The 18,135-nt window shown below is 36.4% G+C and overlaps 1 protein-coding gene across 1 annotated transcript in view; it reads right to left on the minus strand.

The window, feature by feature from the left end:
• Positions 1–2,072: 2,072 nt before the first annotated feature.
• Positions 2,073–18,135, minus strand: part of ANKRD44 (ankyrin repeat domain 44) — a 60,540-nt gene continuing 44,477 nt past the window's right edge. Inside the window, exons 16-25 of the mRNA XM_009572988.1 lie at positions 16,272–16,350; positions 15,103–15,220; positions 13,845–14,061; positions 13,026–13,113; positions 10,990–11,073; positions 9,519–9,664; positions 8,576–8,658; positions 7,322–7,404; positions 6,111–6,202; positions 2,073–2,507 (exon numbers count right to left, since the gene is read on the minus strand). Of these exons, the coding sequence (XP_009571283.1) occupies positions 2,449–2,507; positions 6,111–6,202; positions 7,322–7,404; positions 8,576–8,658; positions 9,519–9,664; positions 10,990–11,073; positions 13,026–13,113; positions 13,845–14,061; positions 15,103–15,220; positions 16,272–16,350 (1,049 nt within the window). The 3' untranslated portion in view covers positions 2,073–2,448. The remainder of the gene's footprint in view (positions 2,508–6,110; positions 6,203–7,321; positions 7,405–8,575; positions 8,659–9,518; positions 9,665–10,989; positions 11,074–13,025; positions 13,114–13,844; positions 14,062–15,102; positions 15,221–16,271; positions 16,351–18,135) is intronic.

Raw genomic sequence — 18,135 nt, forward strand, 5'->3', positions numbered from 1 at the left:
GATAAACAATTCATTTCATGTGTTTGTTCTAATTCAATAATCCGGCAGTTGTTTACTGCATAAAAGTACCAAACACATTATGGTGCCCTTTTAGTAGCGATGAACAGAAATCCCCTGAGCTATTTCACAGCAATTTCAGGCAGTCCAGAAGTTGTAACTCAGTATTTATGAGAAAGACTTGGGACCCCATCCTGCGATGGATTCCACCTGCAGCTGTGGTTAAAATACAGGATGAAAGGATCCTGCTGATACACCCGGGCAGACAGCTGCCCCTCCCCAAATACCCTTTTGCTTGGTGCAGACACAGAAGTCGTCCACGTACTGTAAATTGCAGGATCCAGGGTTAAGTGCAACAATTATGTATGATTAACTCTACTCTTGTAAAAAGTCCACAGAAAGGCAAGGTGATTATTTACAAGAGTAAAATTATTCCCATGCTTAAATATCTGTCCTAAATTACAAATTTATTTCTACATGTGATAAATTATATTACAGATTAATGTACTAGCATACAAAAGAAAGGGATTCTGGTAACTCACATGAGATGTGGGATAGGCCAACACTGAGTACTTCCAAGTGTCGTCTTGCTCATGACAGTTCTCCTCCTAAATACACCGTACTCAAAACTTGACTTTCCCAATGCCCTTAAGATGCTAACAAATCATATGTTGCTATGATTTTTGGAATATTGCATACTTACATCATTGTTAGTTTACAGAAAAATCTAATCAGTAAAGTTTAGATTTGGTTCCTAGAAGGATCAAAGTAATTCAGTAATCACCTATGCTTCTATAACGTTGTATACATCATTAAGAGGCAGCAGTTGTTGCACTACACAATTACCAGAGTTACAAGGTATTGCAAATATACAGAAGTATTTTCAGTAACTCTGTACGGTAGCAAGTAAAAATACTGAAATTTTTTAAATGGCTGCTTAAAATAATACCACATCCTCTTTGAAAAGAGGACTGGTTTTCTCCTAATGAAGTGACTTCATGTAGGATAACATAACTTTCTGTATTTCAGGGAGAGACTTTTAATTAATCCTGCCAAGAAGCCTACCTACATCTCTGGTTAAACTAAGATTAAAAGGCTGATCCTGCTGTTAGACAGGTGGCAGTCATTTCCCATTTGTTTATTTCTTTTCAATGCCATCATTCCACATAAAAAAAAGCAAAATTTGGGATTTCTATTCATTTCTGAACAGACACCTCTGAAAACTTTAATAACTGATCTCTCCTCTTATTTTCAGTGCTTAAAGTAAGGTGGTTATTGCTATTCTGCAACTCTTAAAAGCAAAAATACATTGAGAAAAATCAATCATAAAAATGTTATTCTGTGCTATTTCTGAGGAGAAAACCAGGGTTTCAGGTGCTCTGTCACTCTACTGCAGAAAATACAGAGTTGAGGGAAAAGAAATGTTCACTTTTAGAGACACTATCCTTGTAACTTTTCATTGTAAACTTTGGAAATTTGTTAATGTTCAAGGAAACAATATTTAATTTTACCTAATGTTCAAGGAAACAATATTTAATTTTAGCAAGGCAAAATAAACTTAATGTATACATATTTTTCCTAATTAAAGAACTGGAATCTGCCAATAAATTTTTAACAATTCAGTGGAACACAGCTAAAAACTGCAACTAAAATAAAAATCCTTACTTTTCATTTACCCTGCCGAAAGCGTGCGCTGAGGAAGCTCAACCTCATCCCCCCAGCACAGATGTAGGCCTGCAGACAGCCTGAGTGCGAATCATGGGAACTTTAACACCTGGACTCCATGCTGTATTACCTTTTCCCCTCTTCACTGTAGCTGTACAGTGTTCTCTCACTTGTCTAGCAAGGGGTTGGACCCCTTTTTTATGCTCTTAAATGGTAGAAGGTGGTTTGCTCTCTGCTTTGCAGCGATACAGCCTATGGACTTTTATCTTTGCATTCCATACAAGAAGATGGGCACTCTCCCGAAGGGCATCGGCCCTTCCTTTTTCTACTCAGGCCATCAGTCTTGCCTAGATTCACATTTCATTTTGCATCATGCCAAATAGTATGCACAAATACTAACTAGGAGAACAAGCCATAGTTATTTTTCCTGGGCATTTGTTTCATTTCAAATAAATATAAACACATTTACATTAAAAGTATATGAACATATTCTTTAGTCTGGAAAAAAAACCAAACCTGTGGTCAACACATCATCAGTTACAAATGTCAACTTGAAACCTGCGTCATAAAATGTAAAATTCACTCAAGCCTACTCATTACCTCAAAAGTTTATATTTTTATGGTTTAAAAAAAACTACTTCATTATGTCACTCACATTTGAAGAAAAAATAAAAGTAGCAAAGTCTTCCATTTAATTACTGAAGCATTTTGGTCCTCTTGGTACAGCTGGTTAGTTCATGATAGCTTTTTGTTTAGTTTTTTTTGTTTGTTTTTGTTTACAAAGTCTCATTCTTCCTTTTGTACATCTGTTGCAGAGGAGGGTCGTGGTCCATTTGACCTAGAAACTTTGGCAGAAGGAGTAAACATATTCACAAAGTTGACATTGCTTTAAAAGCTGGTGACAATAGGCTTTTTTAGCATGTATCTCCGATCCCCTGCACGGTACACTGCTATGTTTTCTGGTGTTTGGTATTTCAACTTTTGGTGTTACGCTTTCATTGCTTTACCTTTGCTCTGTTAATCCAAACACTGGCAAAAGTATTTTAAAATTCGATACTGTTTACAGTAAGCATAGAAAAGGAAAAAAATCCATTTAAGTTGGCAAGTCATTACAAACTTTTACATACACCTTTGTCTACGCCTGATTTTTTTTTTTTTTTTTTCTGATACTAGATTCATGGTTAATGGCTCAGGTGACAGAAACATCTAATGACCCTAATCTGTAGTGCAAATAAACCGTACATGTTTGTGCTGAATTGAAAAAAAAAAAAGGGCCAAGTGATTTTCATTTTACACAAGTGGTTCTACTAATGTCCATGGGAAAATATGGTGAGACAAGTAGAATTTGGCCTTAAGGGTTTATAACTATATTTTTCTAATTGTGTGCTGCAACTAAGAATTGTAAAAAGTGCCTTCTGTAGGTTTAAGTGCTTAATACACGCAGTATGTAAAGGTTTCGTTTCCTGTAGAAAAGTAATACAGGCAGTTTTAAGATTTACAACTTTACCTTTGGTTTGTGTAAAAAAATTATCTAATTAACAGAGCCCCTGGAAGCAGGAAACAGACAAACAGAGGAAAGGGATGATGCTCGAATCTATGAAGGCTACACTGGAAATACGTTTGTGTACTAAAGGTACAGCTAAAACACGTAAGAACTTTTTACACACAGTTCCCTGTTTATTTGTGCTGTCAAAAAGAAAAAAGGCATTTTCTCTTTTTCTACTTAAAATAAGAGGTAGAGACTTTCCACAGGGGCACTTAGAAAACATGAGGAAGCTGAAAAGATGCAGAACATTAATGGGAATACGTTCCAGTAAATCCCTCTAACTTTGTTATTTAAAGGCTTGATTCTCATCAACACTACAAATCTTTCAATACCTACTTGTCAAGAATAATAGTTAAGAATATAGCTGTGGGATTTAAGCTGTTTATAAAGACAAAAATAAAGCTGAAATGAAATAATAATGAAAAAAAAGTTTTTGAATACCAAAAAGTCAAAATGTTTCAGAATCCGAATCATTTTCATTGTACCCATCCTCTGTTCCTATGTTATTACTCAAGGGCTTATTGTAAGAGTTAATGCTACCCATACTGGAGCCATCGCAGAGATGTGTCCTGCCCAAATTGTCTTTTTTAAAACAAACGAAGTTGAAAGCCGTCATTGAACTGGAAGGAGAAAAAGGCATCATGGTAGCCAAAATGAGTGCCAGGCAGTCAGCCACGTCTTTGTTAGGAGCGCAAGCCAGGGCTGGCGTATGACCTGGGCACAAATGCAGACAAGGCAATGGTTAGTACTAAGGGTACTGAGAATGGCACTGAGCATTCCTCATATACATCTCTAGATGACGTCGTAAGCAGGAGATGTATGTTCAGTTACAATCATGCCAGGCAACAGGGGTATGTTACTTATTTTAAATTAGACATGCTGGGAAAATACACACTTTATGGAGCATTTAAATCACTGTGACCACAACAAGCACTATTTTTTTAAAATCAGGCAGCAAACAGACTTCACAATATGAATAAAAGCACTTGCTAAACACAGTTCTACAGCACAGACAGTATGATGAATACAGAACGTGGGGAGTACAGCAACAGGGACAGAAACTGGCTTCAGTTTCTGTGCGTAAGAACAAGTCTCATTCTGAGAACAACGACTTTCATTAGAACATAAAAAATATTAATTTAAAAACATTTTGAAGTAATAAGCAAATTATTTTAAAGACTGATCAGTTGAGTATCTACTCAACTCAGAAAGCAGTTTATTTAGGAATTAAATTATGAGAGAAAAGAATTAGACCAGTGCACGTGCTACAGGTATAGCAGGTATGACTACGTGGATGTTTAGTTACCCAAATTTACATTATGTTAGAAGAATAATGACTGTATTCAGAAAGCATGGCGTACACTTTAAATACAAAGTTAATATTCTACAGATGGCAGTAAAACGAAGAACTGGGGAGCTATTAAAAGTTTGTCTTCACTGCAGTTTAACATGGCTCCTGTCCAAGTGCTGCCCCTAAAGCAGCGCTTTACATATACAAATCTTGGAAACCAGTATGCTGATTACACTTGCTATCTATATATTTTGCAGGCTGCTGTGTAGTACCCCAGCACTTTCCAACAAATCCTCCTTTGTACTGAGAGCAAACAAATTCTTTTGAAGATGGCTAAATCTTAAGTGCTGCAGCAATAGTAATCTGAGGCAATGACCACTACTGATATCCTACTGCCTCAAGTAAGCTGAGAACACCTGCAGTGTAGACGAGTTTGGTGGACAAATGTGAGTACAGTTTTGTAGCAAACTACCCACATTTAAGCACTGACTGCAGTGAATGCATACCCTAAATGGAATTTCTTCTTCCACTTGAGTTCCAAGCGTGAATATTCTTTAGAGTTGTACTTATACTGAGATTGTACTTAAATTTCTCTCTTTTAAACTGCATATAGAAAAATTAAATGTGTATCAAATTTAAACTTAATTTTCACTCATTACATACATGCAAATTAGCTGGATCTGTATGTACAATTTTAAAGATAAAAATTGTGGTTAAAAGCTAGTCTGGTTCATTTTTCTGTCCCCCATCTCTACAGCGAGGTTAGGGCCAGATGACTTCAGTGGAACTCATTCATGCAAGTATATCTAGGTTTAGCGTTTGGTTAATAGTAAATACTCACCACTCAGTTCTTTTCATCCATAGATCTCAAATGTCTTGCAATGATGGGTGAGTATTATTATTGTTACTTTACAGATATGGGAAGATGGAGGTACTGCATTGTTACATTAATGCCATGAAGTCAGTATTGTAAGAAAGACCAGCTTATTTCAGGAAGACTTTTTTTTAAAACATTAATTATAGAAGCACAGCTCTCTATGGGCTTTATAATGTTTAGAGAAGGACTTCATTGAGATCTGAAACAAAATTATCAGGTTTATTAACTAATCATGTATTTTATGAGGCAACAGTAATTTACTTGCATCTTGGATTAGGTCAGACAATTAGTAAGCACAAGCTTTGATCTCAGAATGAACTAGGACACAATCAAACATATGTTGATGGTTTTCTTCCTACCCATTAAAACATGCGCTGATTGAATGCATAATCCTTATTTCTTCTGCAAGGTGTCAGAATTATCCGGTGCCACTTGCATGTTTAGGAAATTCAAGTTACCACTGCACTCAAGCATTAAAAAAGACTAGCTGTTGACAGTACATGCAAAATGAACAGTAAAAGGGACCGCTGTGATGTTCAGAGTACATTTTTATATTAAAGAAAAATAAATACTATCTTTTTTTTAATAGGTACTCACACACCTCATTGTCTGTTTGTGGAAGGGTAAAAGCATCAATGATGTCTATCATCAGCATTTAAGCCTATCGCTTCGGTCTGTTGTAAAATTACCTGTTGGGTCCTACTGAAGATTGTCAAAGTGTATTATTTACTTACCATTTTCATCTACTGCAAGGACACATGCCCCTTTGGCTAGCAACTCTTCAACCACCATCTTTAAGCCATTTCGTGCAGCAATATGGAGAGGTCTACAAAAACATAACAACTAAATTCAAGTTCAGTTTAAAATAGACTTACTAAAAAAAGTTAGGTAATGCTTAAAGCATACCCAGCATCAGAAAGAGAATGTTTTCCTTTTTGGATCATTACAATTATATTGTAGGCATTAAATTATATTACAGCCTTTAAAATAATCCTCATGTTCCACATCTATAAAACATATGTGCAAGACAAATATAATTACCTTTACATACACAAAGATTGCTTAATACTTTCCAGTCTAAAGGCTTTCTTCAAAAAGCTCTCATTTTTCCACTGTTTGCAGCACACAATTGACATTTAAAAGGAAAATGAACCTAAGACTGAAGAAATGCCTTTGTTCCATCCTTCATTCTGGCTACTACAGACCGTTGAAAATTATTGTTTTGCCTTTTTATCCTTGAATACTCGATTGATCTTACTGCAGAGCAGCTGGAAATTAAAAATAACCACTGGTTTGCTCCCTTCCTGGGCAAACACCCAATGCTCCTGTTTGGGGACAGCTAGTGGGACAAGAAAAACAATTTCATATTGAAAGGGGGAAAAAAAGGGCTAAGATGGAACGAATTCTTCTGCAAGCACTAGATGGTCTGCCACCTGAACTCATGGTTGAATCTTCTCCTGTCGGATTCCCCCATACCAGTCAAGCAGTTGCAGCTGGAGTAAGAATATCGATGGTTCTAACTCCGCTGATAATGTATGGTATGGACGGGAGTTGCACATAAAATATCACCTAACAAAACCTCTGAAAATTAAATGTGCCACCTTAAGTCTAAATAAATTATTTAGATTTAAGGTGAAGCTCAAAAAGATAGGAAATGCCAGATGTATACTTACACATTCACATGATTAATAGACATTTTGATATAGACTTCAAATAAATGACCTCATATAATTTTTCCACTAGACCATGTATAGAATTGGCATCAAAAGAATCAAAATTAGAAGTGAAAATGCAATACAAATCTGGTCTTTTCAAGGGCAAGCACTCAAAAAAATCAGAAATTACCTTTTTTGTTCTATGAAAAAATCTGAGACATGAATTTGAAATGCTAAATCAGAATCTTCTGGTAAGTCAACTGAACTTGAGAGAATCAGGCTATACTTACGTCTGCAATGCATTATTTTTTGCATTAATAAGGCTCTGTTCTTGTATCTTGTCAAGTATTAGCAAGGCACATTTTTCATGACCCTGTAGATGGGGGGAAAAAAAACCAAATAGTGTCAATTTGCTGAGGAGTTTGAAATTGAGGCAAAAGAAATGTTACATATAGAAGTGAAATTTTATAACTCACTCTGAAATACAAAACATGCTACTCATCTTATAAGGATGTGTAGTAGGTGTTCTGTAGGAGCCTTAAAATACCATTTACAAACCGCCACTGCTAGGATGCTTTAGCACATTTAGAAATGTCTTTCAACCCTCCATTCATCATATATGAATTCACCTCCTCAGCTTTCAGAGAAGAGTGCTATTTCTCTTGAGAGAGCATTCAATGGATTATTTATTAGAACTACATAGTAACATAGAAAGAGATGGTTTAATCTCAAAAACTAATACTATACTTCCTGGGTCTTTAAATGCCTTTCTGTATTATTAGTAAGCTACTACAAAATCCCTTCAGTGTGAGAGGTCTAATAATGAAACTTTGGAAATAATACAGATCCGGGCCTTATTTCTGACACTGTTTCAGCACGGCAAGTCACAGATGCCGAGCTTACAGCTCTGGCAGGTGAACAGCTGCTCGAAGGACCTTGAGAATTCAGCGAGGCTCATGTGTCTGCAGAAACTGGAGTAATACGAACACACTGGAATCCAATCTGTGGATAGGAGCAAAAGAAAAGGCCCAGGAGAGGGAATCCAATGGGCATTTTTTCTTGCAGAAACAGCAGTAGCAATTGGAATTAAGAGGAAGAAAAGGTGGGAAAAGACACCACCACCAATCTCATCAATGCCTCTGGTTTTACTGCCACAGAGCATAAGGGAAAATTTTGGGTTCCTTCCACAGAAATTGGAGAGTAAGAAAAAAGAATAAATACCTCTTTTTTTTTTTTTTCCTTTGCCACTGAACCTATGTTAAGCTATTTTACAGTGAGATTATTTGGTAAAATCTCAAAGGATTTTCCATGATTTCTCTTAGTTTTCCTTCCTTATGTTTCAGCTGTCGTAAGAGGCATCCATATTTCTCAATTTACTAAACCTTGAAACAGACTTGAGAAAAAGCTTGGAACAATGCTCCCTCCCTCACCATGAGTTTGACCATCACTTTTCCATTGCAGAAAAATTTTTTGGAGCATAAACACACACAGACATAAATACAGACTGTGAAGAGAACAGAAGCATACAGAGGTCTTCAACTTACTTTACTGCTAGCCAAGTGCAAAGATGTATTCAACTCCTTATCTTTTAATGTCAGGTCAGCCTTGGCAATGTTCACCAAAAAGTCTGAGGTATATAACAGAAATCAACAAACAAACCCAACGGGCAGACGACCATGTAAAAACAGAGGAAAAAAATTACTACTTCAATGTACGTGTGCATACATGCTAATCAATTAAGCCTTTACATGATGTACGCTTTATGAACATGAAGTGAAAATAATGAATGAGAACAGACTAATCTTGAGCAGTTAATCAGCAAGCAAAGGCAGAGCTAATAGCTCATTCACTGTGCCCCAAACTGTCAAACATATATTCATCTTAATTTATTTATGAACTTCCCCATTTGCAGATCAGCAAGTTCTGCCTGAATCATCATCTCCTGAGAACAATTGTGGATCCTGCTTTGAGAGGAATAAGTGGATATAAAGAATTTAGGGTGCAGTCTGTGCTAGAGAAAAGGGTATTCTGTTAAGCCAATACGACCCTAATCTGTATGTCTATAGTATATAGTCTAGCCTGGAAAAGCAGCTGCTGATAGGTGCCATTTTAAGAATAGGACTTCCTATAATAGAGCGGAAAAAAAGGTTACACAATTTTTTTCACATGTGCAGTTTTACTGCTCTGTAAAATCAAGGAAGTAAACAGGAGAATAGAATTACTACTCCCCTCATGCTCTTTACAGTGTGCTCTTAGGAGGAAATAAGACTCAAGTTTGTTATTGCAAATGTGCACCAAGACTGCTGAGAAACAACGACTGAGAAGAAAAAGAAGTTTTTTACAGATGTAAAGGCAGCTTCTTACAGACATCCACACAATTTATTTTTCTTCCTTAGTTTTCACAGGAAAAAAAATGACTACCTATTTGGGATAGTAACTGCAGTAGCACTCACTCCTCAAGACGAACAGAGGCAAGGATGTACTTACCTACAGCACCTACGTGACCATTTTGAGCTGCCATCATGAGAGGTGTTTTCCCTGCGTGATCCGCAGCATTCACCTGTGCGCTGTGACTCAGGAGGAGCTGGAGGCACTCCACGTGATCCGCGAAGGCTGCTGCGTGAAGGGGCGTTCTGTGGGGATAGGAACATGACCACAGCTGTTGCTAAAGAATGACAATATTCCTGTTTACTTACCTTCCCAAGAACCTGCAAGTGCAAGACGCTTTTAATTTTTTTTTTCCTATGAAACTTTGAGTTATCACCAGGGGAACCTTCTAGTAGCAGCATCTGAAATAAGTTAAATAATATTTACAGTCTCTGTCCTGGTGCAATATAAACTTTAAAAAAAGGGAGGCATAAGGTGGATATGATACTGTGGAGATATGATACTGTGGAGATATGATACTGTGGAGAATCTCATATTAGCAGCATATTTATTTTAATGGAGCATACTGCGTAATATGAAAAGCAGTACAATCCCTCATTCTTATTCATCTGATCTTATTTTTTTTAACAAGCCTAAGATGGGAAGGACTATCAGAAAAGAACAGATCTATTATTTAAAAAAACTGAAGTATTTTAAGTTATAGTCAAAAATACTGCAGCAACAAGCTACAATAATAGTATTACTATAGAAGGCAGAAGGAATTCTATCCACTTTGGACGTTATCAGTTTCCACAAGACTGAGACGCTAGAATTCATTTGCTGTCTCCCTGTGGCATTTTGGCTCTGAAGTGTGACTAATAGAGATGAGACAGTTGGTACACAACACAGCTCATAGTGCTACTTCAGGTTTTGCTTATCAGTAAGGGTGAGGTGGTCTTACCCTTAAAGGAGTAAGTAATCACCATTATTGAAAGTCTTGAATTTGTTTTAATTAATAGAAATGCTGAGTATTCAATTTTTAGAATTTCAGCAATTTTAATTAAATATATATATACACACACACATAGTGAGGAGATTATCAATGTGACAAATTAAGGATTTGGCTAAATGCGTATCTCTTGCTGCATCAGTATTATTTTGCTGCATAGATGTTTTGAGTTGTGTGCCCTGAGAACGCTCACATAACATTAGAGCTTTTAATGAAATACTTTTCTATGTCTACATAGTATCACTCCATTTAGCAAAGATAAACCTGTTTAAATATTTAACAAAGAAAACTGGTTCAGGAAAACAGCCTATAGTCATAGCTGTTCTAAACAAATAAAATACTATTTTCTTTTGTATTTCTTTTCATATGTACTATGAAATTGAATACTTCATAGTATTCTTGCTTCAAGTGAGCCACCATGTAATGCTGTTGCAGTGTAAACTGCTGTCTGAAAGAGTCAGCATGACAAGCCTTAGCTCAATCATATCAGATAAGGATGAGTTCCAGAGGTTCAGAAAGAATTATGAAAAATACTAGATGGATTCATGAAGACAAAATGAAATTTATTTAAGAAACTATTACCTTCCTTTGTCATCTTTGCAATTGACAATGCTGGCATCAATGGCTCCGATGAGCAGTGATGCACAGTTTTCATGATCATTGATTCTGCCAAAGAAAAGACATTTCCAAAAAGGTAAAGAGTCTACATCTTTTCTCACTTTCCAATACTAATTTACTTCACTTCCCATAAATATTTCTTATTGGTTATTTATGAGTTATCCTAACATACCTCTGCCGTAATGCTTTCAGTCACATTTTTGATTATTCATCATTTCTCCATTTAACCAAACTGCATCTGCTACTATGAATTTCAGTCTTTAATGCAAAGCTGATCCTGCAATTCACTATGCACAAAGGTAATTGAAAGCGAAGCACTAACCTAGGACTAAAACCTTAACACTTTAAAATCCTTTAGTCTAAATGTCAAATACACCTGGATTTGAAAGCACTCATAGATACCTACATATAGAAAGCTTTATTCTAATATTTATTCTAATATTTATTCTAATAAGCCCACATCTCTTCCCACTCACACATTTAATACTTTTCCTTGATGGATGTACTCAATTAATACTCTTTCTGGTTATTGTTAATTTGTCTCATTTCATTATGAAAATGAACAATGTTTCGTAACAGTATTGGACATATAGTATAGCTAACACATACCCACGCTGGATTAGCAGCTGTTTTCATTTTAAATTTGAATGCATTTTTAAGTTGCACACATTTTTAATGGGTTTGAGAATTACATACTAGTTTAAAAGAATATAAATATTGAAAAAAAAATTTTCAAAGCTGTCACTAGAAATTCAGATTTCAAATACTATGTTTCAGCCACAAATGATTTTATTTTAAGCAGAGTAAAAACAGTACTTTATATATGCTTTTATTTCTCTAATATATTGGGGTTTTTTTATAATTTCAAAGTTTGACACATGACATATTACTCTTCTACTTTCCAATGATGTGGACTGTAGAAGGGAAGCCTACACAATAGTAACTCCTATCATTACTTCTGGAAGACATTCATTCTTCTAATAGAACATAGAATAGAATACAGTCATTCTAATTCTTGGCAGAAATTAGGAAGGTTTGCATTTGTTTTTTCAGTGCTTAACTCCTTATTCTTCTGATGGCTTACATGTTTTAATAAGCATGTTAGGTCCTACAAACTAAAGTAATCTTGCATTTTAAAAAAAATGCATTTGCAATTATTTTATGAAAAGTTACGATTTTGCTCTATTAAAATCCTTCCCATATGAAAACATACTGCTTTATTTGAATAAGGGATATGTATAAAATACATGCATGGAAGAAGATTAATAACTCGTAACAGCCACCACCTTTTTGTTGTTCATAAGTAATACGAGAACTTTGGATACAGGGTCTGCCTCTATAACCAACCAATCCCTTTGGCTAGAACCTGGGTAAGAAGTACCAAACCTTCAAGATAGAAATTATCTCAGAAGGAAAAAAGACCATGAAGAAAACCAGTCTGGAAAACACTCAGCTGAGGATGTCTTGGAAAAAATATGGCCTGCACAGAACACCATTCTAGCACGACAGAGGTTGTTGTTTCAAATCTTTCCTTCATTAATGCTTCGTTCCTAATGCTAAAAAAGAATCATCTTGATTCTGACAAATTTCTTAACTTCCAGCCTTTGGGTTTCAAAGGAACCTCAAAAGCTCATACTTACATGGACCAAGGCACTATAGCCCAGGTCATGGCCTAAGAATGGAAGAGCTATGAAGTTCCAGCCTGTGTGAAAAAAAGGCATAGATCTGTAGTTGTAAGCAAGGGAAAAGAAACTAGAAAGGGAGCAGAAATGCAGCTATTTAATTACAAGTCAGCATTTCATCAAATAGCCTAAATGTATGAAATTTATGCAAAAATACTCTTTATTCTGCCACTTTTTCAGAAGTATAAGCACAATTTTATGATCAGCTTTAAAATTATTTTCTCGTGCAAATAATCTAAGGGGAAAAAGCTTTCTTCTCATACTGCTATTTTTTCCAGACATATCCTAAAGCATTTGTAACTGGAGATTTCTACTTACACGGCACAGTGCAATGGAGAGAAGCTATTACCGTAGAATGTGCGGAAAAATTTTTGTTCCAGTAGTACCTCTATGCAGTTTTCATGACCTATAAGAGATCAGACATTTCACAGTGTTGTACAAAGCAAGTTATTCACTTAATTAATATTAGGCTTATACAGATTAGAATTTAACACTAAGTTCAAAGTTGAACATGGATATGTGGATATATGTGGATATAAGCTCTTATGTGATAAAATTATAAACAGGTTTTTTTTCTTTAATGGCAGCAGCAACATAGATCCAGGCTAATATTAGCACTTACTGGAAAAAAAGGAAAGGAAAAAAAAGTCTCTTTTTTATGTGATGTTATGTATGTTGCCTCACACATCTCCAAAGATGGTCTTAAATTATGGTATTAGGAAGCTTTATCCCTTATATTAAGCAACAAGTTCAGATTATCCAATTTAGAATAATCAGTTCAGTTCAGAATATCCATCTATTCACATGGTCTCTTGCATCAATAAGTAAGAAGGAGGACACCTCAAAGGAGCATTCCTGATCCCACAGAAATCAATGAGAATTTCATCACTGACGTCAGTAAAACCAGAATTTCACCCTGGCCTCCTGTGACTGGGAACAAATAAGCTGCAAAGCCACTGGGAGGTATTGCTGGAATTTCCCTGGCTTCTGAACTTAAGGGTGAACATAGCAAATGCTAACTACAGAGAGCAAGTAGAGGGGAGATAATTTCCCTCTTCATTTCAAGCTTCGCAAAGTGTTAGGCTGCTTTGTTATCGTACATTTGAACTTGGCAAAAGTCCACAGGGAGAACCTTACCGTTGTAACAAGCCCAGTGCAGTGGTGTATAACCTTGATTATCTTTCAAACTGCAGTCTTCCTCTGAAAGTGCTATCTGCAGTAATTCACTCAGCCAAGTGGCGTGACCCCGAGCTGCTGCAAAGTGCAGAGGTGTTCTGCCTCTGGCGTCTTTACATAAAATAGACACTTCTTTCTCTAACAGCATCTGAACACACTCTTCATGCCCAGTCATAATCTGATAACAAAGAAATGAGTAAAGAGGTTGACATAATACAGATTCTTGCCCAGGAAATATGGAATATGATTGATGCCTGTGAACATGAAATGGCCTGGATGGGATCCAGAAGGCAGAGATGAAAGCTTCTTCGCTCCCATGAGTACCTGTGATAACTGATACACTGAAATGTATTTGGTGCTGTCTTTCAAAGGCATTGATTCCTAGTCTGGAAGAGACTCCACTAAGTGAGGCACAAAAGCAAGGAGCAGTTTAAGACTAAGGAAACATGGACAAGAGGTGAGGTTCGGAAAATCTGAGTCTGGCTTCTCAAAACCATGTATGAATGTGAGAGAAGAACCAAGGAAAAAAGGGATCAAGAATACCAGGAGAAATATGAAAAGCTGTTTTAACAGCTGGCCAGCTACTATCAGTGACCTCTGTGTCATACATAGGGTAGCTTTGGTATCTTGGTCATGCTCAGGTATTGCTATCAATACAGAACAGAAATTTTATGCCATAGCTTTTATTACAGACTCTTACTGGACTCCTAAGCTGAACTGTTCACTTCAGTTATAGAGTTCTGTATAAATATCATCTCTTGCACCAACTTCACAGTGGGTAAGTACCTGACTCCTAGAAAAGGTTAGATCTGCCTCGAGTTTCACTGCCTCCAGATTAAAACTTAAGGCTTACTTATTTACACCATCTTCCCCAAGAAAAATGAAAATAACTGCTGGGCAGTTGTTTTAAATAAATTATTTTCAGAATTCATAAGGTCCGCAGTTATAAAAATAATGATTGCTATACTGAAGTGTCAAGAAAAATTTGTCTAATCGGTATTTTATCTAATTAATTAAAGTGAATGTGAAATAAAGGCAAAAGCAGAGCATTACTGAGAACAGGTCTGTCCTGCTTTTTACCTCATTGGTGCTTGGTCAGTTTTCCAATCATTTACAGTGTTCTCTGTATTTACATTCCAATCATTCAATATCACTGTATTTATAAGTGAGTTGTAGTCACAGTAAAACAAATAATTAAGAATCATAAAAATTAAGTCACCCCTCGGTGTAAAGCTGTGCATCCCAGGAGATCAGCTGCATCTACAGATGCTTCTTTTTCAAGTAATAAAGAAACAGCATCAATGTGCCCATATGCCACTGCAAGCATTAGTGGGGTTCTAGAAAAAACAAAAACAAACCAGTCATAGCAATAAAAAGACATACTACTTGCCACTGCTAACTTACAGGAATAGAGAAATCAGAAAGCCTTGCATTTCTCTCTGTTCCTACCCACAAACCTGTTTCTTTCACCATACTCATCTATGTAACACCCAAGTGAAGACCTTTTGTATGAAATTATTAAGATGTTTAACAACCAACTATCATGACTGAAATAGAAACAAACTCATCTGTAAGCAGTTTACAGAGCAACACCATTCAAGACAATCTGTTCTCTTAATAACCTACAATTATTGTCACCTCCAGCAACACACGAGCTTTGCAATACCCAAGGGTTGTGATTGAATGTCCCTGCTAGTTACCAAGATGGCAACAACCCAAAGCATTTCTTTTGCAAATGCTGCACAATTGCTTAAAGGGGATGAAGGGACATGAGGAAACTATTCAAGCCAAAATTTGGACTAACATATCGTCCATTTTTTTTTGAAAGGTATCTATTCTCCTTCTATTTTTAGGTAAGACTAATACCATTTGAAATTATATGCATAGCCAGATATGTTCCAGGCACCTCAAACGAGTTTTTAAACCATTCACGCTTTCACTTTAAAAATATACTTAATTCTCCCTCTATAACTGTCATTTAACAAGAAATAAATTTTTGGTGGGAACAGCTCAGATTCATGTGTCACCTCAAATAAACATTCTGTCTCACTGCACCAGCCTAATATACCAAATAAATCCTGAAATATCAATGTTTTAGAAAGAAAAAGACTCTCTACAGAAACATCTCAAGAGCTTGTTAGTTTTTATTGTATCTGGCCCTCAGCATCTATGAAGAATTGTTTAAAGTATGAAGCAAAGGCTAAGATTAATGAATAATCCTTTCCACATGGCTTAGATCAACTGAATGTGTACTTTGTAATGTCTGCCAAATTCTATAAGGAGTCGTGCAGGAAATACAGTATTTCAGATAAATGCTTTTTTTGTAAGAAATCTGAGATGCTATTTGAATCACAGAGCTGAAAAAAAACCATAACAAAGAAAACTTACTGTCCTTTGGCATCTGTCACGTCAGGGTTGTCTGCAACTTCTAGCAACAACCGTAAACAAGGTGTATGGCCATTAATGACTATAAAGAAAAAAGTGTATTTAATTAAAATATGTTTAATTTCAGATACTTTTCCATTGGAATGCTTATGGATAAGAAATTTTCTTATAAACATGGAAAATATTCCACAGTATAAGAAATCAATAGTCCCACAATTTTCATTTAACTTGTGCCGATGAAATGGTGAGCTGTTTTTTCCCTGACCTCAGTAAGAAGAGGATTAGTTCTCTTACATACAAAAATCCCAAATGAGTAAAACAGAAATCGTGATTTTCACTGAGAAGATTTCTACTAAACCAGACAGTATTTCAAAATCCCTCAGACCGAGCAGGCAGACAAGGCTTTCTGCGATCAGATTTGGAACGCAGTAGGAAGTACGTCGGCAAGGCTCGTTAATTTTGTGTGCACTGTACAAACAAGTTCTTCAGAGCTGCTATGAAAAAAGAAGCATCTGCAAAGAATGACCAACGATACAAATGTCATATTCATAACAACACATAACACCAGAGACTAAAATTCCTTCTGGGTTTTTCCAGCTTTTCTAGTTTAACATTATTGGAAGCCACAGCTACTTCTCAAAAATGGGGTTTGCTTTTTAAAATGTAACCCATTGCTGTCGGAAAACAGCTCTGAATTACTACATTTTGCAAGGCCTGACACTGGAAACCCATCTGTGTGTCAGCTGGCTTAAAGGCTTCAGCTTTATGCAACTCATGGGATGAACAGAACAGTATTTTCTTCTTTGAAAAACAATAATTCTGGTACTCCGTAGATATAGATCGTGTTCTTATTACAGCAAGTCGTGCATTCACACTGCCTACACCCTGTGGGCTGAGGCAAAACCCTTGGACACCACCTATGTCACATCATTCTGGCAGAGAAATTGGCAGACATCATCACATTTAAATCACTCATCCAAAAATAATCTTAGTTGGTCTACCCAGAAAAATAAAAGACATTTTTAGTTATTTACCACTAAGTAATGCCATATACATAACACGTAAACAGTTCTGTGGGGCTGATGAGTCACTGGCTTGGGGGGGGGGGGGGTGGCGGATCTGTTCTTTCTCCCAGCAGGTGGAAAAGAAATCATAACTTGTTCACACCAACGTCTGAAAAGGATTTTGGTAAATGAATTTTAGAACAGACACTCCCAGAAACTCTTAGGAGCTGACCCAGCGATTGCTAAGCATTACAGACCCTGCAGGGAACATTAGGTTTGCCAACAGAGCTACAACGCTAACACCAGGGGAACATTTGCAATGGATTCCCCAAGCTAGCCAGAGGAAAGACTGGTGGTAATAAAATTATACAGGGAACATATAATTTAGGCTAAGGAAATTCTTCATATTATGAGGTCAGAGGAAGTCTATTCCCTGAAGGGGACAGACAGAAAGAAGACATACTTCATTAGGTGATTTCTTTACTAAAGTTACAAATCCCTTTACTGAACGGAGCTCTGCAGAATCCTGTAATCCAATCCACCACTTCGGGTCTCCTTAACTGTTGTGTTCTGCAGTTGTGCTTGTGTAATTAGAAGGAATGAAGGCAAACACGTTTAAGGGGATGGGCACACATGCCTTCTTGTTTCTTTCCAGTGCACAGGAAACACATGCAAGTATTCACTTTTGTGTGTGCAAATGCGCACTGTCACTCAAGGGATTAATTCAGCAAGAATTCTGTTTGATTTCTCAAAATGTGCCAATTTACCTCTTACACTTGTATCGCAAATAAAAAATGCTGGATACTGCAGTGGCACCACAGAGAGTTTCCGATAGGTGGCACAGTTCTTTGCTAAAAGACTCC

Source organism: Fulmarus glacialis, unplaced genomic scaffold, assembly GCF_000690835.1.
Source record: "Fulmarus glacialis isolate BGI_N327 unplaced genomic scaffold, ASM69083v1 scaffold16372, whole genome shotgun sequence".
In the NCBI taxonomy this organism is placed as follows: domain Eukaryota; kingdom Metazoa; phylum Chordata; class Aves; order Procellariiformes; family Procellariidae; genus Fulmarus; species Fulmarus glacialis.